This window comes from Gallinula chloropus, assembly GCF_964237585.1.
Source record: "Gallinula chloropus genome assembly, chromosome: 5".
In the NCBI taxonomy this organism is placed as follows: Eukaryota; Metazoa; Chordata; class Aves; order Gruiformes; family Rallidae; genus Gallinula; species Gallinula chloropus.
The window spans coordinates 47,407,171-47,432,919 of record NC_140090.1 but is presented as its reverse complement, the minus strand read 5'-3'; the positions used below and the strand labels follow the sequence as shown (position 1 = coordinate 47,432,919).

General features: G+C 42.6%; 1 protein-coding gene across 2 annotated transcripts in view; it reads right to left on the bottom strand.

The window, feature by feature from the left end:
• Positions 1 to 41: 41 nt before the first annotated feature.
• The window catches only part of MCU (mitochondrial calcium uniporter), an 87,944-nt gene continuing 62,236 nt past the window's right edge, over positions 42 to 25,749 (bottom strand). The window contains exons 2-8 of one of the 2 annotated variants that reach the window (XM_084265072.1): positions 14,536 to 14,605; positions 9,714 to 9,884; positions 8,661 to 8,765; positions 6,134 to 6,294; positions 5,456 to 5,659; positions 3,190 to 3,306; positions 42 to 2,008 (exon numbers count right to left, since the gene is read on the bottom strand). In XM_084265072.1, the coding sequence (XP_084121198.1) occupies positions 1,877 to 2,008; positions 3,190 to 3,306; positions 5,456 to 5,659; positions 6,134 to 6,294; positions 8,661 to 8,765; positions 9,714 to 9,884; positions 14,536 to 14,605 (960 nt within the window). In that variant the 3' untranslated portion in view covers positions 42 to 1,876. Of the gene's footprint in view, positions 2,013 to 3,189; positions 3,307 to 5,455; positions 5,660 to 6,133; positions 6,295 to 8,660; positions 8,766 to 9,713; positions 9,885 to 14,535; positions 14,606 to 25,749 lie in introns of both variants that reach the window. The other variant, XM_084265073.1, reaches the window with a different exon arrangement.

The following is a 25,749-nucleotide window of genomic DNA, read 5'->3' as shown; positions in this document are numbered from 1 at the left end:
TCAGCTGGGGAAATAATGTTATTCAAGAGCAGCGATTCAAAAATTGAATAGTTATTTATTGTTCCAGAAGTACATTGCTCTTTTATACATATTTCATAAATGATACAGGATTTTACACATGTTCAGGGTTGTTTGTTGTCTGTTTTAAGAAGGACTTTTCTCCATGCTCCCTCCCTCATCCCAAACACACACCAAGGATTCAGCTACAAGATCGTGTTCTGGGTTTTTTTTCCCTTTAAAACTCACCACACAAACAGGATTAAACAAGTAAAAAAAAAAATAAATCACACAATGTAATTAAATTGAAAGACAGAGGAAAAGAGGAAGAGGGGAAAAAACCTAGAAACATGCACCCATTCGGTCCAACATGCCATTGAGTGAGAAGAGGCAGCAATTCCAGCTGTGTTTTCACATCTGCAAGGCACCTGGCATCTAGTTAATACTGATTTGTTTTTCTTTCCTATCTTTTTTTTTTTTAAACATGGTTCTCAAAAATAAAAACAAACCCAGAAGCCTCTTTTCATGACACAGTGAGGACTAGTAGTGAAACATCAAAAAAGCAGCCAGCCTTTTCCATATATAAGGCTTAATGCCCTTCTCCCACCTTCATCCTGTCTCCACAGTACTTATCGGCAGGATGCTAAACCAGACTGACCTGCTTTGAATGAAGAGATGTTTTATTTGCTTAGTAATCAGCCAGCCTTGGCTAGAAGAGAGGGCAATGGGTTGACTTTCCTTCCTCTATTTCTTTCAGCTAAGAACAAGAGACGTCATTAGCCACTCCTAAGAAATTCTGGCCCGTGGGCGCAAAGTTCATTTAAAGCTATTTAAGTAGGGGGAAGAAGTGCCAGAGAACCCAAGTAGTTCTGTCTCTTGCACTGAAAGAGCCCTGAGGCTTTCAAAATGCCTCTGGGCAAAGAAAATGCTTTGACCATACTAGACACCTTTTATCCCATGACACAGTCAAACATCAAATTTCATTATACTGTGTTCCAAAAGTGTTCGTTTAAGCAGGAGTCATGATTCTGCGGCAGTTTCATAATCCTTTAAACCTTCATAATTTCATAGTCCAGGTGGCTATCAGATTTGGGGCAGGAGGAACAGAATCTCCCTCCCTTAAGACTGAATAGAAAAAAACCTCTCATGCAATGCTGCCATTGATTTCTATAAGGAGCTCAAGGGCATCAGGACGCAAAGTTTATATAGTTATTATGGAATAATCCAAAATATCAATTATCAAATCTCCAGAAGAAATCTCATTCCTTCTCTCACTTGGCTACAACCATTCTGTGCTACAAATAAGCAAAGGAGGAAGTCAGTGGAGCAAGATGGGGTGGGCTGGGAAGGGGAAGCTCACGGTTTTCCAGTAGAAAGCAGTCTTGTAGTAACTTTATAAAAGAGACCAGGTCTGATCAGAAGAAGTGTGCGTGTTAATGGCGGTGGAGTGCAAGTTCTGATCACCAGCCATAGCTCCAGGTGGCTTGGATTCTTGGTTTGGGTTTTTTTTTTTAAATCCTTTTTGTTTTTTAGAGAGAGAGAGAAAGAGAGATCTGAATCAGGTAAAGAAAAATTAAAAAAGCTAAGCAGGCTGCTGGTGTCTTATCAAGAGGCAGACCCTGCAAAGCTGGAAGAAGACACCCCCTATACCCCAGCATTACATTCTTTTCACAACCCCCCCCAATCCTGTATTTGTACACAACTGCCATCCAGACAAGTTTTGAAATGTGACCATTTGCCAAGCCCTTTTCAGAACTAACATTCCACAATGTCCCATCTTCAGATTTAAGAGATTCCCCCCAACAGTCCTTTGTTTTGATTAAAGGTAAAAACCCTCCACCCCCACTCCACCTCCCAGCTTCCACCTGCAATGCTTTAATTAAAAAGGCAAGAGATATGAACAGGTTTTTTGCCGGGGTTCAGAGCTTCTTTGCTGATCAGTCCTTCTCATCAATTTGCTGGATGGGCAGGTGAACCTGCAGCGGGTCTCGAAGCCTCTTAAGGTCCAATTCTGCCTAAAAGTAAAAGACACATTATAAAGGTGTAAAAAAAAGCTCCCAGCACCCCTTCCCCAATACTATTCCTGTTACAGAATAAAAAGTTTCTTTCTCCTTATTTCCTTGTTTTGGCTGTCCTGAAGGGAAACGGCAGGCTTGTATTCAGAAAAAACATTGTCAGCACTTAAAGGTATTTGCTCCGTGCTTCTCTGAACTTGTCCACACCCAGCTACTTAAAACCAATAAGGCAACGGAGACTTGATCCCTGTAAACTCACTAGAACTACTTCCAAAGCTATTTTAAGAATAACCCCACAACTAGATTAATGAGAACAGTCGATTCATGGAGCTTTTCTTCTAGGAAGTGCAGCCACTCATGGGTATCTGTATTCAACATGGCATGAGGAAACCCAGAAATATCCCTGGATTTTCTCCTGACACCAGAACCTAGCCCTACCCTCCCTCTAGTCCTTGCACAGCTTCTTCTCCAAGGTAGAAGCAGAACATGTCTTTCCCTGGATATCCTACACTGTCATTTCCAGAGCCTGGTAACAAACAGAATGACACAGAGCAATGAGAATGAGTGTGGTAGCTCTGTTTTTTCTGCCCATGCAATCCTTCTGCAGAAAGGCTCTCAGAAATACAAGGAAGATCTCTACCTGACTCCTTTACTGCACAGATCCCACAGTGTGGACAGTCTGCCAAAAGCACCTGAGTCTACAATGCGAGAAATCTGTCCCCACTGCCCCTAACAATGCAACAAAATCTTCTGAACATGATTTTTCAGGACTGCAACCCAGTGCACTGAAGTGCTATGTCAGGTAGCTGTGAACTGAATGGATGCAAGTCTTCATTCCTCACTAAGTCCATCTGGTGTGTAGGAGCTGAGAAGCAAGGAAATCTTGAATTAGGCTCCTCTGAGGCATGAAGTGCCTGAAGCAACCCAAGATTTGCCAGCAGTTTCTAAAAGGCCCTTACAGATAGATATGGCAACCGTTTCACTTTGATTTACACATCCAGCAGTTCTATTCCTGGGCACATCAAAGCTAATTCAGTGATTGCACTGGGGCTGTGACAAGAAAATGGGCTGAAAACCTAAGACATACCCATTCTTCTTTGAGGTGCATCTATTAATAGAAGCTAAGAAACAGCAAGCAGTAATTTCTTTGTCTTATTTCTGGAAAAATTCTTGTTACCTGAGCAATTGCATCCTTGAGTTGATTGTATTTCTCTAGATCAAATCGTGTCTTTTTGGCTCCTTTATGGAAAAATAATAAGTACTGTCTGTCTCTGGCATCTGGATAAACATATTCCTAAAAAGAACAAAAAGGAGAGAAGATAGGAATAAAGCATCGAAAGGGTGCAACACAGGACACCATTACAGAGCAGTAGTATTAGGCCAGTTCTAGGATGATGACTAGGGTCTGTCAACGAAGGCACATGACCAGACAGCATTGTCTAATGCCCAGTGTGGTGGGGTCACCCCAGCTCAGCCCCCACCCACTGCCCTGCAGAGGGATCGGGGAAGTGAATCAAAAGGGAAGAGGCAAGAAAAACTTATAAATTGAGATCAAGACAATGTACTAAGTCAAGAAAAAGCCCCAGAAGAGTGATGCAAAAGCAATCACTCACCACCTCCCACCAGCAGACCCATGCCCAGCCAGTCCCTGAGCAACAGCTACTCCTTCCTCCCAAGCTTATTGCTGAGCATGATATTATATCTCCATGGAACATCTCTCCAGTCAGTTGTCCTGGCTGCATCCCCTCCAACACCTTGCCCAGTCCCAGCATGTTCCCAGGGCAGGAGAGGAAGTTGAGGGAAGCAAGGAGAAACAAAGAAGATCCTGATGCTGCATTCAGCAAAAGCAAACACACCTGTGTTTTACCAAGACTGTTTTGGTCACAAATGCAAAACACAGCACCGTACAAGCTGCTACGAAGAACATTAACTCCAGCCAGCCAGACCCACTGCAGTCTGGTGTTTGCTACTAGTATGTTACACTCCAGCAGTGAGTTACCAGCACTTCCCTCCAGCCCCAATGTGTGACTCCTTTCACGTTGAGAAAACGAAAAAGAAACACATTGCAGGATTCAAATTGTGGGGAGGAAGGAAGGAAAAAGCCCTAGAAATACCAGAAGAAAGTTTTTGTAAGATGTTCCTTACTGTCTTTTTCTTCAAGTCATAAACAGCAACAGTTTGATTACAGCAGTAACAGTTGGATGTGAGTTTCTCTCTCACCCAAGCTACACAGGCCAGAAAAATAGTCAGATACCACAGCTTGTGCCAAGGATACTCTACTGCAAAAGTCACAGCTTTTCATAGTGGGCAAGGAGCTTGAATCCATGGACCTGTTCACACCAAATCCCACACAGTCTCGACAGAGCACAGGTCTGCCTGCTGAAGTGAGCTTTCCCTTGGCCTGGAACAATACACAGCATCTCTGCCTGGTATGGATCCATCCAACCAGAGGGCTGTCAGGTGGAGAAAAGCTGCATTCCGAGTCAGCCATTCCAGAAACACTGAGATTTCAAGTCTGGCAGAAGTAGTACTAGTTTATACGGCTGACTTGATTAAAACATCAAATCTGAGCTCAAACATGGCATAAGTTCCAACTACCTTGGCAGAAACTATCTAGAAGCCCTGACAGAAGCACACCTGTCCTCAGTCCCTGAAATGATGCAGCTGACAGACTGCTGGAACACTGGCAGCATCTGTCCTGGTGGCCTTGTAACACCAGGGATTTTTTGAGCACACCTTCCCTCATAATTTGGGTGGGATTACAAAGGTTGAACGGAAATGCTGAGAGAAATCACATGGTAGAAATCCACAGAGTCTGTCACAACTACAGGGATCTGAAGAAGCACTGATCCACTCTGTATGAAGACTTTCCAATGTCAGAGGAGGCCTAGTTTTTAAAAGACTGGAATTGCACCAAGGGACAAGCGTTCAAATATATCTGCTTCATCTGGATGACAGTCCAGATCTACGAAATACCTCAAACAAAAGCATTTCCAGTATGATCCCCAAACCTTTGTCTATTTTAAAAGGCCAGCAGCTCATGTCAGAGAGGTGTGCTTCCCTCAGTGGGTACACCTCATGTACCAACAGTTTATTTGGGTTGATAAATGACAGCACTTGGAGCCCTCTGGTGCAAGTCAACTTGTGCACTGTGTGCACGTGCAGAAACCATTACCTCTTAGTGGATGAACCTGTGTAGCTAAGGAAGTCCATCACTCACCATACACAAGCATTTATGGTTAGCTAACTAGGAAACCAGCCATGACCACGGCCAGAAAACCCCATACAAGCAGCAAATATTAAATCAACTAAAATCTAGGTTCTGATAGGATAAGGAAGGGGACAAACAACTTCTAGTAAGCATGACCTCGCTATTTTTCTAGTGAGCAGAGCTCAAAGCAATTCTTCTATTGAAGCATCAATATCAGCACAACAGGTCCTACCTGGCGAGTCATTACGAAATAAGCATACATTGCCATGGCACTACCATAGGTGATGAAATAGGTGACTGGTTCCATAATGTCCCAAGAATACTCCCACCAGGTGAGGCGGGCGAGAATCCCAAACTGAGTCGCCATGTAGGCCAGGCCTCCCCACAACACCAAGGTTGTCCTCTTCTCTGCTTTCCTGCTCAGCTCCAGCCTTACCTGTGGGAGATAGGAGATGCCTTGTGTTCTCAAAAATAATTACATTAGTATATTTAAGAGGGGATGTAAAAATAAAACCTTGTATTTATATTTAAGTGGCTTGAGACATGCTTTGAGTCTAGGTTATGCAGACAAATAGAGACTTTTTTCCATCTGTATCTTGCCATCATCCATACTTCACCCTGAGCATGCTATGGGTAGCTTGCAAAGCTGCTTATTTCTCTACATGCAGAGATACTCTGTTGTAACAGTCCTGGTCTTTATTTACTACCAAGCTCATTTGTAATTATATAAACCAAGGAAGCAAAGTACTTCCACAGAAACCAGAAGCAGACATGGTTTGAAATACACAATGCATCATCTGCTCTGGTGATCTTAAAATTATTTGAAGCAAGGTAGGCACCTAATTACAGCCTTGAAATAAATTAAGGCTGCATTTGGAGGATAAGTAAGACACAGTAACAAACTTCTCACTTTTTCTAGTGGTGCTAGTTGCTCCTTCAATTCCTCTAGTCTCCCTATCAGCTCCTTCTCTTTGTTCAGCTGGTGCTCTTCAATGCACAAGGCAGTATACAACTGCTGAACCAATGTCTTGACATCATTCAGCGTCGTTGCGTTTTCATGGCTTAAGAGCTCTAGGGAAGAAAGAAAAAAAAAATAAAAGAAGAGAGTGCTTTATAAGCATCTGTCCACAGAACTTCTTATATGTTCTTCAGAAACTGCTATTAGTCTGCACAGGAAATGCATTAAACTATCTTCTCAACAAAGAAGCCCTTGGAAGAGCTCCAGCTCTCAAAGACAATGCAATTTCTTCAAAAGAAAATCAGGGTTTATTATTAGATATTCTTAACATTTGATAAGAACAAGGCAAAGGGATACACGCTATTAGCTCGCCAGATATCAACAGCTACTTCTGATCCATATTTATACACAAGACTTAACAAAGACAAACGAGCAACTAAACGAGAATGATCCATCATACCAGCTGTTGAGAAACAGCCAGAATTCATAATACAGACCATCATCAACCACAGTTATTGATGATGGCAAATGAAGATCTTGTGTTAGCAGCCTCAGAACTTGAGATCTTATGATAATTATTTTGAGTACCAAATCCAGGAGTATATTCCCAACCCTCTGTAGGCAATCCCCTGCCATGCTGCCTAGAGAGCAATGAAATTCTGTTCACAGTACATTGAGACACAGTAACAGGGCCACTGAAACTGCCTTTATCCCTGCGTTTCAACACAGAAAGGATTCCTAAAGGAAATCGATTTGCAAAAAAGCTGTGATTCTCACTATTGTATTACACACACGCTGTATGAGAAACCCCCCAAGTTTCCAATTAAAGCAAATGAACTCTCTATTAGCCAAATCAAGAATTTTTTAAAATTAATTTTTATAGCATCTTTGGGCTTGTACCTTTGGTTATTTTCCCAAAGAGTTATTTCACCAACACACAAAAAGCTATGGACAGCTTAACAGTAGCAGCTCAAAAGAAAGATGCAACTCAGCTGTCTGTGCCAGGGCACGTGCAGAACACAGCACACCCCACTCCTGGATAAAGGGCTCCTGTCCCCTGTGAGGAAAAATATACTGTTTTGACTGAAGCGCCATCAAAAAGTACTTAGTATGTAAGGTTACAGTGTGCTGCCATTTCCATTTCAAAATACACAAGGTGGTTTTGGAAAAATGGAAAAGCAGTAGCTGAACAGTTCCGCAGAACTAATCGCAGTGCCTATTTATGGGCACATTCATTTTAATACAAGCTAACTATAGAAACCTCTTTGGCAAATGAATCAGAGGCGGCAATTTCATGTAACCTAGGTGATCCCAGAGCTCACCTACCAGTGCACAACAGGTCTATCACACAAGCAAGCTTGAAACCTCAGTGGCAGACTTTGCTTTCTCAAAGAAGTGGGATGTGTGAATCGCCTTACCTCAGGACAGCAATTTCTCCAGTGCAGGAACAGACACTGCTTTTGCCTTCTCATTTAGTTATATTAAAAATTACAGGCCAGACCAGCTAGGCTTGATACCATCACTTGTTCTAAGAGGCTAACAGTTGGACGCCATACCTGTGCTCCCTAATTCCAGCCTTTCCTGCATGCTAAAGACAAGCGGCTGCACACAGCATCCCAAGCCAGAAATTTCTTTTTTACTTGACATTTCTATGTTGTGAACAATAAAATGCTAGAATATCTTTTTATTATTTTCCTTGCAAAAAGGTCCTTGGTAACTAACTACATCTGCAGAGGACGATGGCATGTATCAGATCACTCTCCTGGAAGTCAGCCACCAAGGGTAGCCTCTGACCCAAAATATATGGTCAGTCGCCTGGATTCTGATAGCTCACCTCCCTTGACCATGTCACCTTATTCAGGCCGCTCGAGATGGTAAAGGGAACATTACCAGTTCCCTCAACAGTCTCACATCCAAAGCCCATTACTTGAAAGGATTTTCCTGTTGACTGGTTGGTTTCCCATCTTATTTGAGTAGCAGCAATGTAACCTTGTAAGACCATGGTCTCATTTATTTCACTGTTTGTTAGCTAACAAGGTTTCAAGTTTTATTTGCAATATTCAAAGTACCCCGCTTTAAGGAAACAATGTTAGCTGTCAGGCTAGGGAACGATTTATTCTTCCAAATCAGATAATGAAAGTTTCAATCTAATTCCCATTTTGTATTGCACTGCTTCAGAATGAGTGAAATTAAATTACTTTTCACTAATTAGAGGAAAACTCAGAAAAATTGAGAAATTAAAAGAAGTTAGGTTTCTTCCTCTCAGGAGGGGTACTGACTTTGAGCAGAATGAATATGCGCTTTTCATCACTGCCTACTCTGTCTACTTGGATCTCGCTAAACGAGACCACAAGGGCAGGACTAGAAACTGCAGAGTTTCTTCCTGTTCTCCAAGAAGTTAATAAAGCACGCTGCAATTAAACAGAGAACTGCATTCTGAAATTTATATCTGACATTTACTAAAACCCAGCTGGTTTACCTCTCTTTGGTGGTCTAACATGGTACGTGACATCATTAATGATCAGTTTGAAGTCATCCAGCAGAAGCAAATCTATGCCTGTGGAGGAGGCGACACGTGTGCCATCTGTAAGGGTAAACGTAGACAACTCATTAAGCAGTAGAAACAGAGTACCTAAAACATGCAGTGGCTAAGCAAGTTGTAATGCCACCCCAAATACAGTTCTTGAACTTGCACATTTTCCCCTTTGTTTAGAGAAATACATATAAACTATAGATATATGTGCACACACTATACGTATACGCTGCAAGATATTACATGGGAAATACGAGCTTGGTTACATATGCAGCTGCTTATCTAAATCTGTGGTATTTGGGGTCATCTTATAAGAAGCCATTCCCTTCATCCTGCACACTTAGAATACTTTGCTATGTTTCACAATACAATCCACGTAAGTCACCTTCATCTTTCCCTACTAGCATCAGAAATTGTTTCAGTCTAGTTCTGGAGAGCTTTGACATTACCAGCCTAGCAAACACTTCCCTACCTGCTTTGATGGCACTCCCATCAGACACCCTAACAATGTTGCAGAGCCCTGGCTGCTAGCAGATGCACAGTAATTGAGCAAAATAGCAAAGACAGACATTATGTGAAACACAACTGAATTTTCATAGCTAACCAAGACGCTGCTTCCCATCTTTTACAGGTGCTGTAACACCTTTTACACCCAGTTCCTTACAAACCAATCAGAATCTCCATGTGGGTTGCATAGCTTGATTGCATCCTTCCTAGTAAGTAGTAGGAAACTCACCCAAAACACCCCCATCAGGACTGATGTCTAAATCCTTGGCATTAGAAACATTTTCCTCTTTCACATTACAGTCAGCTTTCCTCAGCAGACCTGGCTACACAGGGATAGCTAACAACATTCCTACTCTAGTAATGGCATTTGCACCTTCTGCTTTTTTGGGAATGTCAGAGCTCACACCATAACAAGCTTTTATTTAAGAAGCAAAAGGCTGGATGGAAATAGCTGGCAAGGAAGTAAATCAATTAGTTTGTAAATACCAGTACCTGCTGAGTAGATTGCAACCCGATCAATTCCTCGGTCCTCTGCCTGCAGCTGTTGTAAGAACACACCAACAGAGTCTGAGATAGGCTTAAGCGTGAACTGGCAACGCTCACGTCGGGATGGAAGATTGACAGAAATCACAGGTAACCCGTTTTGGTAAACCACCGTCACTTCTACAAAAATAAACAACAAACAACCCCAAGATTAGCATTAGAGCTTAACAGACACTCTTGTAATAGTTTTGCATTTGCCCCACGGAGAAAAAGACAAACAGGGTTGTGAGCCAAACATCAAACAGACTTTAAATTTTTGGTTCTTCTTTTATCAAGAGATGTGTCCATTAAAGAAAAACAGAAGGACTTCAGAGATATTTTTACTTCATTAACTTGGCAGTCAGTGGCTGGTAAACTTTCTGTGCTTTGTGAAAGATACTTACTTTCAGGACAATTCTGTTTATACTAAAGGCAACATGATATCTAAATGCCACAACATGGCAACATGGTATCTTTTGATTCATTTTCCAGAACTAAAATATTTTCAGCTGTAGAAGACAAAACACTCTGCAATTTACCAGGACTTATTGCCCAGAAGACCAAGGAAGACTGTGTATATTAGGAAACATCAAGGAAGGACCTACTTCAAACCTTTTTATTCTTGTTTAGTTCTAGTTTGCTCCTCTTTGCCTTAAGGCAGCTAATATTTGAGAGAGCAGCCAGGAGTATGAGGTTGGCACTCTGAATTGAAGTTTCAAGGTCATTTCATTTAAAATTCATGGGATCAATACACTTTGTACTCCAGAAGACAGACATTACTACTTAGGTGTAGATAAAACAACATTTTCCATTTCTTTAATGCTGTCTGGAGCTTTTTCCACAGCTTATGGATTTCAGTGCACCTTTCTAAAATTTATAGTAGCAACCTGTATGAACTGTAAGCTAGACATTATTTTACAGCCAGAAAGACAGCCCACACTGTGTGCTTCAGAATATCCATACATAGAAAGAAGTTTGGAGTTCGTACTCCTTAATCCCTCTACTGAGTCACAAAGTCAAAATTTCCCCCCAGTGCAGTAGTTGCTAAGATATAGCAGCACACCTAAAAATGATTCACTTTACATCACCACATATTTTTCTTATGTAAAAACATTAAGGTCTTTTTTATTGCACAGAGCACTTGCCATGTCTCAAGGATTGTGTGGTCACACCCACCCACGCTGCATCTGGCTTAGTATTCCCACCTGTTGTAGCTTTGGCCAACAACATGAACCACAATGTCTACTTATACTCATTTAACTCATATATTGACATACCAACTCAATTTAAGCAACTAACATCAAAACTAGTCGGTCAAAGAAGTCAAAACAGGTAGAAATAGAAGGTCTTTATGTAATTTTAACTTCTGAAGGAAACCTTTGCTCATCATGCCACATATTCAGAAAGTTTTGCCACCAATGGCCTTGACAATACCTCCTGTTTCCGTGATATGCTGTCAGGTGATGGACACATTTGTCACAGGATCATTTACATATTAGGACAAGTCTTGGGGCAACATGCCTTCCTGCAAAGGGAGGCTCACGGATGTTAAGAAAGGATGCACACCAAGTACACTTTCACAAAGGCAGAAGAGCTGTCTTGGGCTTTTGAGTTTCATGTCAGCACGTGACACGAACCAAACGAAACATACAAAGGCTTTTTCCTTTTCAGGACCAAGTAACCTGCTCCCTTGAGGTGGGGTGAGCAGTGGACTTGGATAGGCTGGAAGAGTGGCTAACAAGAACACTAAGTTCAACAAGGACAAGTGTACAACTGTGCTTAGTTTTGGTCCCCGCTGTATAGAAAAGATGTGGACAGGCAGGAGAGGGACCAGAGAAGGGCTATGAAGACGATTGAAAGACTGGAAAGCCTACCACACGAGGAAAGGCTAAGAGAACTGGGTTTGTTCAGCCCGGAGAAAAGAAGGCTTAAGGGAGACTTCATTACCATGTTCCAGTATGTAAAGGGTGGATACAAAGGAGATTGAGACTCCCATTTTATAAGGAGTCACGTGGAAAACGTATGGGGTAGTGGGTGCAAGTTACTCCTGGGGGCACATTCCAGCTGGACTCAAGAGGAACTTTTTTCACACTGAGAGCAATCAGCCAGCGGAATCATCTCCGCAGGGAAATGGTGGGTTCCCCAACACAGGGCATTTTTAAGGTACAGCTGGACAGGGTGCCGGGCCATCCATCTTGCCCTGACTGGGCTTTTGCCAAGAAAGGTTGGACCTGATGATCCTTGAGGTCCCTTCCAACCTGGTATTCTATGATTCCATGATAGGATATTTCCCTCTTCCAGAGAGCTACTATCTGGTGCTGACAAAGAGATCCTCGTGTCATCTTTAAAGAGCAGGTGGAAGTGACCAAGTATGAACATCTAAAATGACTAATACATCCCAAAAGGGCCCAGTATTTGGAAGCCAATAAATGTCTATTCTCTGAACTCAGACACCTGACAGGATTTTAGCAGCTTCAGTGTTTCAAAACTTAAAACTCCGAGATAATAGTCAGGTATTTACTGAAAAAAATAAAGCAAGCTGCCAATTTATTTGGACAGTTAGACAGAATTTCAGGCTCCTTATCAGCAGCTATTATGACACCAGCTCTCACATTTTTGCATTCTTTCACTCAGGTATTTGAGCAAGAGACTGGTAGGAAATAGATCAGCATTAGCTATGCTTGTGATAGCAGGCTCTGAAGGAATGATCAACGCCTTTAGAAGCTTAAAAAAACCCACTGAAGTATTAAACTCATTGGTTCTGTGAGCAGCATATACAACGTCAACTTACGTACTGCTTACATAACCACAAGACACAAAAAACATCCTTTATGTAAAACGCTACCTTGATCATACAGGCAGTGAGCCAGTTTATTGTCGAGCAGAACAGATAACAAAACTTTTACTGACACTTTTCCATGTATCCCAATTGGTACAACACAACAACCGCAGCTCCAGGACCTCCAGTTTTGGAGGAAGTGCCTACCAGCACCAGCTCTGCTGCATTTCAACCCTCCACAGACCTGATAGAGACCACAGTGATAAATGCAATCTGTCAGACTGCACCAAGAGTTGCCAGCATTGGTAGCACACAGAAAAACCTCTCCCATGGATTTCCAGCTTAGGTAAAGTGTCAAAGACCAAATTATTTCTCTATGAGGACAGGCTCAGAAAGTCCGTAGTTACAGCTGGTTTATGTTTTCCTTACAAAAAGCTTGTAAAAGTAATTTTCTAGCTTAATTCACTGGTGGGGAAAGTCCATAATTCCTGTTTGATCCTCTCATCACATCCCACACAAGTCACGTCTGGTCAGATTTTACTGCATTGGAGAGGGAAGAGCTCAGAGGTAAATGAAAAAAGAAAAGATACAAAGGACACATCAATAACACAAACCTAACAGACAGCAACAGACAGCTCCAGTAAAAGTTATTAACAAGATGCCGAGGTATGGCTGTCTGCCTTGTTCTCCTCTGCTCCGACAGCCCTGTGGATTGTCTGTATGAGGGCAACTACAAGTTACCGGGTGGACAAAGCATTTGGCCATTTCACTAATTATAGAGCTAACATTTTGGCTAATCTTCACCAATTAAATTTGAAGCCAGCATTTAAAATATATAGGACAAGGAAAAGAAAGTAAATGTAACCAAGTGTGTTTTACTTACAGACACTTACAACCTCGCCAGGGATGCTGCTACTTAAGACCACGGATGATTGTACAAGTGTCATATTAAAATCATGAGGTTGCTTTGAGGTACATATGCCATCAAAGCACTCCAAAGTTTTGAGTCAGCCATATGCACCAGTAATAGATCATTAGTATTTTTAAGAGACTTATGTTTTTACAGAACAACAACTTAAGCAACACATTTGGCCAAACAAGATACAACAAAAAGGGAATAGTGAAAGAAGCCAGTGTTGAGCATTTGCCACTGGTAAAGGTGACATTACTGAAAGAAATAAGAAAAAAAATATTCAAGCACAGTATGAGGAGCGGTAAAAATCAAATCAGTCTAGTAGCTACATGCTTACATTAGCCTCTCAACCATACATGCATCCTCCTCACTTCTACTTATTCAAGTTTGAGTTTTCATTTTGAGTTCCCCCAAGCAGTCACGTTCTCCTTGTGTTTGCAGACACTCGCTATTCTGGCAGGGGAAGCAATTCTGCCGGAACCCTTTACTTGATTAGCTTTCAGGCTTTATTAACAAGCCTGAATGGGGAGAGGATCCACTAACCGCTGGTGTCAGTCAGAGCGAGTGCTCTACTCTTTATGCAGAGCATGCAGATGTTAAGCAGGCAGTGATCTCAAAGCTGGTACTTTCCTCTTTGCATTCCAACATACTGAAAATTTTCAAGTTCCACCAATGTGTTCTTTTGCTTTATGGCATGACAACCTCATCAAAGAAATCTTAGCGTCTGAGCCATCCCATAATTCCAGTAAAGGGACAGAACTGCCTCAGCTTCACAAATTCAACCATTTGAGCAAGCAGCTGTTATGAACTGCACTTTCATTACGTAAAGCAAGTGAAGAGGGCACACAGCACCCTGAAAGGTCGGCATCACACAGACCGCACGGCTACACCACAGAAAAGTCAGGCAACAAAATTTGTTGCTGCACATCCCTTCCTAAGGACAGTTATTTGAGAAGTTGACCGTTCTTGACTCGGTTCTCTGTCACTTGCTTAGTTCAAACTGGATTACCTCCCGGCCAAGAAAGCCTCAACCAGGAAAAGGGTCAGGGAATGTTATTTCAGTTTGGAGAGAGCCGGAGTTTCTCCACGTGAACACTCACCATCAGAGGGCACTACTGTACTGCAATAGACCACTCTCACGCTCTGCCAAGGAGACAGCCTCTGATATACCTAGAAAATACAAGCACAGCAAAAAGGACAAATGTTCAGTGCCGCTCGTCTGGCAGAATCACACCCCAGTGCCACCTCCTGTCCCCCCATCACCTGCCCTAATGCCTGTGCTAGGCACGTCCTCCCATCCACCGCAGGGTAACCACAATCCAGGAGTCCCTGTCAGGTACAGCCTCTTCTCTTACCATCTGCCACCCAGTTGGGTTCTCCCCCTCAGCCAAGTTCACCTCTCCACACCTTGCTCTCAATATACATACTTTCAAGTGAGAATGTGTCGCAGAACAGCTGTGATTTTTTTCCCATACTATAAAAGCCTATTTTTAAAGCCCCACTGAGTTAACCAGTTTTAAGAAAACAATTTAAATTACTACGCAGATACAGAAAGTACAAGGCAAATAAAACATCAGTCTTCAAAGTTAAATAAAAAAAAAAGATGTTTCCACATAACAGTGAGGAAGAATTAAGGAATTGGGGATTAAGAGGTTCATTCTCCTAGGTGGTTTTCTCAGCTCACACGTATTTTTTTCTTGCTGTACCAAGTGAAGCCAAGTTCTAAAGTAGTAAGCATGCCTCTTTGTAGAAAAACAAATTGTTCAAGATAAAAAAAAAGAAAGAATTGTGATACTTAAGTACTTAAAAAAGGAAAAATAAAAGAATCTGAAAGGAGAGAATTGATCATTTATACTACAATCTTGGCAAGGGACTATATTTATTCATGTAAAATTCATGATTTAAAGTCTGTCTTCTCAAATAGTTACACCAGTTATGTACTAATCCTCCCCCAACACTGAAGTTACAACTCTAGCACGAGGGAGACCAATTTTTTTAAAAGAATAAGGCCCAACACCGGCTCCCATCTGTCTACGACGGCATGAGATTCAGCAACTAGCACTCAGATTTTCCAACAGTTGCAGTCCAATATGGGCATTCCCATGGGATTTTGGGGATTTGTTTTGTTTTGTTCACTGGTTTCTAAAATACGTTTATAGAAGTGCAGCTTTGGCAGCTGCATCTCCCAGGTAGGGCTTGTTTGGTTCTTGTTGGGGTTTTCTTGAAGTAAATTTCTAAGGGAAGCTTGCAAACAAATCCCAAGCTGTTGATTATTTCTCTGCCAAATTGCCCAGACCTCCATATTTTGCGAGGTTGCTTTCAATAAGCTACTTAGGAGATCTTTATCTGCTACTTGGCTTTTCTTTTGAACCCTGCTATGCAAATCAAGGATAACTTCAACTGCAGTAGTCTTTCCCGAACAGTGGTCAGTGCACTGGCAGTTCTGGAATTTCATTCTCATTTGCCCTGTATTTGCACTCCATTTTTCTCAGCCTTGACAACGAGAATCAGTAATTTTCAGTTTTCTTCCTTGCAATCGCATTTTCAGCTACCCACAGTCAAGTCAAACAGGCAGCTAACTGGAAGAGAGAATGGGGCATTATACACTCATAACCGAACTTAAGTGGGAAGTCACACACGTTTTGGCAAAAGTAAAGTTTACAATAAAATTCAAAAAAACCCCAAACAAACCAAATCCTACATGTTGGGAACCAAAGGGCAAACTGGCCTTTTTAGATTTGAAAACCAGCAAGACTTCTGGACTGACAAACACCCACAAGCACCTACTGAGCAACCTACTGAGCAACCAGAACACCCCCCACACCTGAAGAATAACACATTTAAAACACAAGAAAAACACATCCCGGATAAATCAAGCTCTGCTGTCCCAGCATCAACTATTATATTGTGAAAAGAGTCAGAACCTTCAATGATCAGAAACTGTACCACATGTAAACCAGTTTGCAGAACTGAATTTTACTTAATGAGGGGAGGCTTCTACAGGAAGTTCAAACAAAATTAAGTAATAAAAAACAAGGACCTGTTCCCATTTGAAATGAACAACGTCAATTTTAATCTTTCTGGAAATAGTACCAGGCCACATACAATAACAAGTGGGCAGAATTTACACAGTGAGACACAAGACCTCCTGTCAGATGGCACTATCACAAAGCACTGTTTATATACTTATTTTACCCAACCCCACAGCAGAGCTGGCAGTAGCAGAGACATGTTTTGCACCACTTTACTCTTCCTTTTTACATGGCACTAATCATCTCTTTTCAAAACGCTGCACACTAAGAGCCTGCCATTCTACCAGATCTGTACAGCAGCCCAAACATTTAGCAGTGATGTTCAGAGAATCCTAAACCCCACTAAACCCACTGTAAAATAACTATATAACTGAAAGATAGCATCCATGAAGACTTTACCTCAAGGCTGTGAGTGTCTGATGGGCATAAGCTCCAGAAGCCTCCCGCCTCCATACAAGACAGGCAAGAAAAGTGGAAACAGAACAACGGTTGAAAACCAGGGCACGTTACGTGACTCATCAAAAAGCTGAGGCATCCCCAGATTTAACCTTTTTGACAGTTCCTTCACGCTGACACAGGTCTGGGCGAACTCCATTTTGCTCACCCCACAGCGGTACGCTGTTACATTTTACGGGAAGAGGTGCTGGTTAAACCATACGTTTCTGTCACTCCTGCAGTTCTGAACTGCGCCTCGTGATACAAGCTGCTGTTAGAAATGCCTTAGCTAAAGAAAGCAGTCTCTACTGGTTAGAAAAAGGAAAAAAGGAGGAAGGAACAAACGAACTCAGAGTCAGCAGAGACCTAAACACCATCTTCTGCCCTCCAAGGTAAGTGAGAGCTGAAGGAACCAGTCATTTTTATTCTTGAAGGGTGAAAAAAATTTTAAGATTGAGAGAAAAAGCTGAACCTTTATAAACCAATATCTGCAGTTCAACACCTTTATGTAGAAATGTGCCAGAAGGCTGAAGCTTGGGACTGAAGCCATGTGGGGCAGAAGAGAGGAACTTGTTTCAAGCTTTGCTGACCAGATGTCACGATCCTTTGCCTGCAGACAAACGGTCAATAGCTCACTACTTCAGACACTGACTGCACAATAACTAATCCCAGGTCTCAGTTAAGACAGACTCATCCACTGCTTCCAAAATAAGCAATTTTTGGACTGTGAGAAGCACCAAAGCCAGACGACAGAAATCAGCAGCTTTATACACCACAGTAACTTTCTGGATCTCAACAGAACTGATGCAGGAATCCACTTGTCACATCTATTCGATCCTTTGTTTCCTGTCTTATCTGCAGTAAGATGCATGTTAAGAGGCTCAGGGTTATGCAGCAGCTTCACTCCCAGAATGATTAAGGGAGCAAGAAGGGGGAAAAAAAAAAAAAATGCCAGTCCTTTCTCTAAAGCTAACACTTCCTCCAGCTTTGTCAAGGTCTATGTTGGACAATCTAAAGGTAAAAATAACAGCATCTCTATAGGTCCTAAGGTAACTATACGTGTGACAGAGTTAATCAAAGTCCTACTGGAAAAAACTTGCTTTTTAGCTACCAGCAAGTGGTCTCTGGTGAGAGAAGAGGCAGCAATCTGACAGAGCTTATGTTCTGCTTTTTATGTAATTCTGAATGATAGAATAGTAACATTGTGGCTTCAAGTGTCCAAACCCTAATTAAAATAAAAACAAGTGGTCATCCAGAAAAAAAGGGAGCCACCCCGAGCATGAAAAAAGGTGAATACCTTAATCTAGAATACAAGTAAAACATGCTAACTCATTACCTGAAGTACCAGTGTAGCAAAGATTGCAAAGCTTTTGTGAAAAACAGAGCATTCCCCCCACAAAAATCCCTTACTGTGAGCAAAATCTTTAGGAGATATATTTACAAGTGCCAGCTGCAGCATCTACTTGACAATTTACGAAGGGTCCTCCTTTAAATGAGGCTCTCAAGTCAAACATGAAGCAGCTTACCTTTTTCTGACAAGTAACAATTATATTCCTTGACTTGCACAGCATTAAAAAACTATCTTTCCTGACTTTCACAGTGGTTAACCCTAAAACCTCCTGAACAGCTCAGTGACAAAAATTGCTGTGAGCTTCCCTGAGTGGTCACAGTAACCCAAACCACCCACCTCAAAAGTAAAAAACTCCATTTCTCCATCTTTCCCACACCATATTGTGACTACAAAACTGCTGCCCAACCTCCAAGATGTGTACCACATCAAAACAGCTAATATTTTCGCACTAGCACATAAACTCCTACAGGATTTAAGTACATATGGCTGTGGACAGGCGCTCTGACTCCTCAGCAGGACAAGGAGGGTGCAAAGTGAAAAACTCACAGCTCTGGACAGAAGCAGGGAGATCACTCACCAGTGTTGGCGACACCTCGCTAGAAGAAAGCGGATTAACTGCCATTTAAAGTAAATAATAGCAAGAAAGAGAGAAATTATGCAACGTCCCCTCACCCCTTTTTCCAGAATGCAGACAGCCCCCTTGTTGCCAGCTGCTTTCCACACACTGAGGTTTCTTCCGGAAAGTGCCGTGACATGTAATGGCGGACACCATGCTAGAGCACCCTGCCCTGGCACCTGGATTACCTCTCCTCCTGCCATTTCAGTGCTTTCAGGGCTATTCCTCACACTTCTTTTCCTCATTCCTCACCTTTTTTACCAGCATATTGGCACTTTCTTACTTCAGATTCCCCAAGACACCACCAGCCATGCCACGCCTCACGCGAACCTGCCTGAGGTAGCCTCAGCCTCTCCTCAGAGATGCCTCAGCCCCTGAGAAGCCCAATGCAGAAACTATTAAAGTCCACAAATTAAGTCCTTCACATATGAAGCAATGCAAGGCTCTGAGCATGGACAAGTCCTTTTCAGTCCTCCAACAACGTATGCCTACACAGCAGTCCCTCTGAAAAGGGAAGGCCCAGTTACCCAGGAGCTGTGCTTCTCCAAAATGGCCGCGGCCAAGGCAGATGAGCTCCACGCCCCTGAGCATGATTTTCTCCCTGGTTTCCAAGCCCAAACTACTACCATTTTAAGCCATACGGCTTATCTCCCAGGACCCAAGACCTCGCCTGATGTAACCCCACTGGCACAAACCCTTTTTTTCCTCTCTTTGCCAGTAGAACTCACTCACATCCCACTCAAGAGGTCAGATTTTGACCCGAAAAAGAACATTTCATACCTACTGCCTCCACAGGGCAACATTTCTACTCGTGAAGGTCCATCAGATGAGAACCCCCATCTGAACTGCAGTGCTGTTTCTCTTCAGGTTTGTTTTGGTTTTGTTTTCTGGTATGAAGTCAAGCTGAAGAGACGGACACAAAAAAGGCAATGCCAGTAAAATGTGGGAAGTGTTAATCTTTGCATTTGGAAGCACTTTGTACGACCTACACATTAGCAAATGGTCTTTCATTTGCCACACTTCTCATTGCTGCCTGAATTCTCTGCTTACAGCATTAGTACAGAGCTTCATCACATCTGCTAGGAAAGGAACGTAAACAGGAGGTAAGCTATAAATATTCTGTTCTCATCCTGCTTCCTTTGCCCATCTGCCTAAAAAGAAACAGGTAATCCACAGTGTCCAGGAAGAGGTGAGGGTAGGAGGGAAGAGAGTCATTCTTTGCAGAAGTAGGGGGGAAGGAAAAAAAAAAAAAAAAAAAAGGTGAAGCAATTGCTTCTTGTTCACCATTGGGCTTTTCTCCCAGGCATTCCTGCTGCTGTGGAGATGCTGAAATGATGAGTTTTGTAACAGGAGCACCACTGATTTCAATAGCTTTGATAGAGTCTCTTGGGGGTGAGAGTGGGTAGAAGAGGTAATGAAAGAAAAAAAATGGAAAAAGTTTAACCTTAAGCACGATGGTCAAGCAGTGTCTGCTGCTTTTAACAGCTGCTTCCCTTGCCACCATCCACACAAATTTTCCCCTCACAAAAGAAAACTCAAACCAAACCTATTCTCAGTCTATATTTCATTGCAAATGTCAACAACTTATGAAGAATTCACACTATCCCTACTTTGCTTGAAACAGATGATAGCCACAGTACATCAGACCACCAGAGCCCCTCTTTCCCCTAAGCATCACTTGTCCTTCCTCCCCCTCCCTGTAGTAGGCAACACAAGGCAGGGCTGGAACGTTTCACTTGCAGTTTGTCATGCCAGATCACGGTTTCATTATTAAAATATTTTTGCTTTCCTGGAGTATGATGGTTTGAATTCTGTTGCTTTAATACAGCCCTCACGCTTACTGGAAAAACACCTGAGAATTCTAACTCCCTTGTATTCCAGAGGTTTGCAACACAGAAACTGTACAAAATACCACAATGCATTTAAGCCTGTGTCAGCGTTGAATCCTGAGCCCTAGGACAAGGCAGAGCTGAATTCCTTTCCCAAGTTTCCAGATTCATGACTTGAATTTTCCTGCACTGGAAAGGATGGCACCTCTCTTCTGAAATAAAGGAGCTCTTCCAACCCTAATTTAAAAAGCAGGTTGAAGGATTTAGTGAGCTTTGATCCCACCAATTCCAGGGCGCGAGCTTTGATCCCACCAATTCCAGGGTGCATGATTGGGGCAGCTGACCGTTGGTTTGTTGTTTAGTTTTTTGGTTTGCCTTTAGCACTTATCAACCCCATTCAGCAATTCCTTTTGTCTTTGTCATGGCCAACTTACAAGAACAACTCTTACCCCTCTTCTCCCACCTTGCTGCCATAGTGCATAAAGAATTTCCCAGCTTACTGGCACATCCCTGGCACTCACAACAGCAAGAATGAAACAGTAAGCAGGGTTATGAAGTGAGATTTCCACAAGTGCACAGAAATTCCTTCTGCCTCGGTGCATGCTGGGGAGCAGCCAACTCGCACTGGCTTTCCAGGGAAATAGAAATGATGGAAACTTGCTTTCAGCTCTTGAAAAGAAACAGCAGACTCTCACAGGCTTCAGAGTCAGCACCAGCATATGTACAGTTTCGAAGAAGCTGAACGTACTGAAGCATAGAAAAGTACAACACTCTTGTGCACCATAGCAGCCCAGTATATCCCAGTACAGGGGAAGTCCTACACCATCATATCCCCACTCATTTTCCTGCAGGAAAGGCCACACACACACAGAAAAAAACAACCCACCTAACCAAAAACCCAACCAAAAAACTAACTATCTAACGTTACCCGGGTTGGGTACAAAAAAGGGAACCAGTGAAGAACCCTAAGCAGTCTTTGTGGAGGAATGCCTCAGACAGTAAGATATGGTTCCTTTGTAAGCAGCAAAGTCACGTTAACCCACACATCAGAGACAAGAAGTAGTTCCTTTTCCCAGGTCTTTCATCTTACAGGGTAAGCACAGAGGCTAGACTAGCTTTAGGACTGAATACTTGATAAGGGAGCTTAAAAGCACTTTAACACCCAGATAAATTCAGTTTGAGTCCTATGACCAAAAACATAGGCTTGACAAACACCTACAAATATCTGTGGCCAGGTAACATTGTCCAGGTTACAGCTTCTTCTGTAAGAAATGCCAAAGTGTAGGACCTTCAGCTTGACATGTTCCTTCACTGACTGTATTCAGTTTGCATCCATTCACTACCAGGTGTGATTAGAACAATAAAAGAGTAATAAAATCAATCCTTTTGCTAGTCCCACCCACATCTTATCATGAAGCCCGGAAACAAATTTCTGAATTAAAAGTGGGTGCCTGACCTTTTTCTTTCCCCCCGGATATGCTCCCTGCCATAAAATTTGTGATTGTGCAACTCTGACTTCACAATCTCCTGTGTTCCCTGCTACTGTCGTCATATAAGAAAATAAACAAAAGCCCAACAAAAACACATAGCTATCATAACTATTTTAAAGCCATTAAAGAGCACTTTCACTTCGCTATCAGACCACAGTCCAAGGAAACATCCATGTAAACTTTATATCCCTACCTGTTAATGTTTAATATCTCCTAGTTAACAAGGTTCTTCGTACCTACATCACAGGATGAGTCCCACCTCCACCCTGAGAAAGGAAATGGCACAATGCTTGCCTCCTGCATGCCATGGCCACGTGCAGCAGTTAAAGGCAATAAGAAGGCAACTCAGCAACAGTTAAACAGGAGTGAACGGCAGTGCTCCACAGAGGCAGACCTTTGTCTATGTAGTAACGAGGTGCAGTAACACCACAGATGTGCTTGTTCTGAACCTGACATCTAAATCAGCACAGCAAATTTAATTCCGAAGGTTTCCCAGATAGACTCTGCTCAGCGCATCTTACCTGGCCTCTCTGCTCCTCCCAACCTCAGCCCCCTGGATCTTCAGGCTGGGCTTCGTGGGACAAGAAGCTGAGTGCCCTAACAAAGGTCTCCTTCTCCCCATTAGGAGCCACCACAGAACATGAGGCCAGGTCATCAGCACCCATTAATTCTGTCACTTCCTGGACCTCCCTCCCTTATCTCAGGGAAACCAGTTGAAAATGGGTTTATGGGCGCATGCAACTTTACACAAACACACCTTTAGTATACGTAATGATTAAGTCAAAGCATTTATGTTAAATCATTAAATAAAGAACCTTAAAGGAAACCAGACAAACCCCCCTACATGCTTTTCCTACACATCTACAATAGTTATCAAGTTATCCACCTCCAGCAGACATAGTAAACAGGGATTACAGGGGAGGGAGCATTATGAAAGAAGTTTCCAAACATTTGGTTCCATTTCATTTTTTGTTTTTAAATGCCATTTTCTACTAATTCCGTATCACCCAGCTCACATGGATTGTTTTAGTAGGATTTTTATTGCAATTTTCCAGATTATTTTAGCTCAAGTATTTTTCACTTGTTTTCAAAATCCACAACTGGGTTTTTTACTGTCTTTTTTACTATTTTCATGCCTCTAAACACAGAAAAGATTTTCCCCTCACAGAAACCATTGCGGCTTCATGACCATTTTTTCTAGTCATTAAGACGGTTTAAGAATCAACAGCCCTGAGAAAAGAGATTATCCTGGGAGAAGGGAATTTGGAATGGAATGTAACAGGAGTTTCTTTGGCTACATCACTTCCTTAAACCTTTTCCAAATCAATTAAACTGGGCTTAATATATTGTGAGAGGCATTTAGTGCCCTAGAAGGTGGCAATTTACAATTTGGCTCTGACTTACACAAAGCATCAGAGACACCTTCGCATTTTGTATTTTCATTGACAGACTTCATGAATAGAATTGACTCATTCTTCTTAGGGAAGTGCAATACACATGTGAAGCAGAGCAAGAAGAACAGAGCAAAAAAGCCTCTGTGGCAAAACCACGAAGGGACAGGCATCAAGGTAAGGACTTTAAAGCATACGCTTTCCATCCAACTAAGGATGCTGGCTCGGCTCCTGCAGAATAGGTTACTCGCCTTACTTCTCTTTCCAAGATGCATTTAAATGCAGTAAATCGGCCTGGATCAAAAACAACTTGGAAGTGAACCACAATTAGCTGTCACAACTACCAGGCATGATTATTTCCAACTGTACCTGCTAAAAGCCTCTATATGCCCAGAAACATTCTCAGGAGGTTGTTGGAAGCAGATTCTTCTTTTCGCAGTATTTTTTTTTTTTTTACTTTTTGGGACAAAGCTCGTTGCTAAAACAAGACAGGAAGCAGCAAGGCATTACTAGTTAGGATTGCAGGTACCGGACCCAGACACTTCCAACTAAACGGTTTACATTTGCAGAGACCAAGTCCCCTGACAGCACTCCTGAACCGATTCGGACAGCACGCAACATTTCGGCCTTCTCAGCATGGCTGTGAAAACACGTTAACCATTGAGGAAGCATTAAGAGAAGTTCTAAAATAGCTGGCTGCAAGCAGTGTAAGTGGCTGAGTACTAGTCAATTCCATAAGAGCTCTAGATGGGGAAAAACCCCACCCCGGTGGGAAGGCAGATCACTGTATCAGACACACAAGCCAGTAATGCCTACACCACCTCGAGATTAAATACCTAAGGATCACCAATTTCTCAGAGAAAACAAGTCATGACGGAAAATGAAAGCACGCCCAAAGCATGGCTTGAAAAGCAGCTAGTGTGGTCACAGAGCAGCAAAACGGAAAGAAGCGGGTCACAGCCTTGCTACAACGCTGCATAGCGGAGCAGGACACTGCGCCAACCGCAAGCGGCCCTTTTTCAGGAACACGAAAACCCGGCAAATCCACTCGGCCAGAACACATCCCACGCAGATGACAAGGGGACGTGGTTTGTCCACTCAAAGCACAATTCCTGCAGTGGCATTTGGACTAGCCTTGTGCTGTTATCCAGAAGGGGGCTGTGAGGCAAGCAGAAATCCTTTCACCTTGCCCTTTCTCAGAGTGGGCACGGTGTGCTTCAGTGTTTTGAAGCTCTATTAATATATACAGTGGATTTAACAACGCAGAAGCAAGTCTGACAGACCAACACTACACAGATTAACTCTGATAGGTAATAACTGCTGTTCCCACCTTCCTCCTTGCCTGCTGTAGAAAAGGAAGCTGGAATTAAATTTAGAGCATTAAATTTAATGAGTGCAACACCACGACTCTTGGGATTATGAAAGGCTTGCCCAAACCTCCATCCTCCAGAGCACTGACAATTTCAGAAGCATCATCTCCAAGACTGGTGGGGAATCCTGTTAGCAAGTCTGTAGGAAAGCATGTGGCAGCTGAAGAGACTTCTCCAGGGAGAGGGAGTTTTCCCACACACATTTATTATTCCTAGCTAATTGCAAACTCTGTGTTTGGAATTCTGCATCTTCCAGATAGAAAGTCTTGCCTAAGGAATAAAGGAAGATTAATTACCCAGTTTCACTGAAGGAGCATGAACTCTAGGACAGCATCCTGTCCAAATCCATGTGTAATTTCTCAGGATAGAGGGTGCTCCTATGTCGCCTAATCCCTTAACCCCCTGAAATCACAGCAGGACATCAGAGCTCTCCTTGTCCCTGCTGCCCTAAAGCTGCAAGCACGCAAAACCAACTCAACTTCACACCAGGGTGCTATTACTTCACTGATCTGCATTACAGATGTCATTGGCATCACAGTCCCTAGCTGCATACCAGGAAGTCAGTATTGGCTGCAGGAGCCCCTGCAGACGTTTACTTCATAGCCGCCCCCACGCTGACAAGTCTCAAACAAGCCACTACACCTTCGTGACCACATCCCCCAGCACCACCGGGTACCTTGTGCCCACATGGGTACTGGGAGACACAGCGAGGTGCTGTATGGCTGCCCCCCCCATTCCAAGTCATGAACAGGAAAATCAACACTGATATTCACTAGTTCAAGCAACGGCTTATTTCTGGG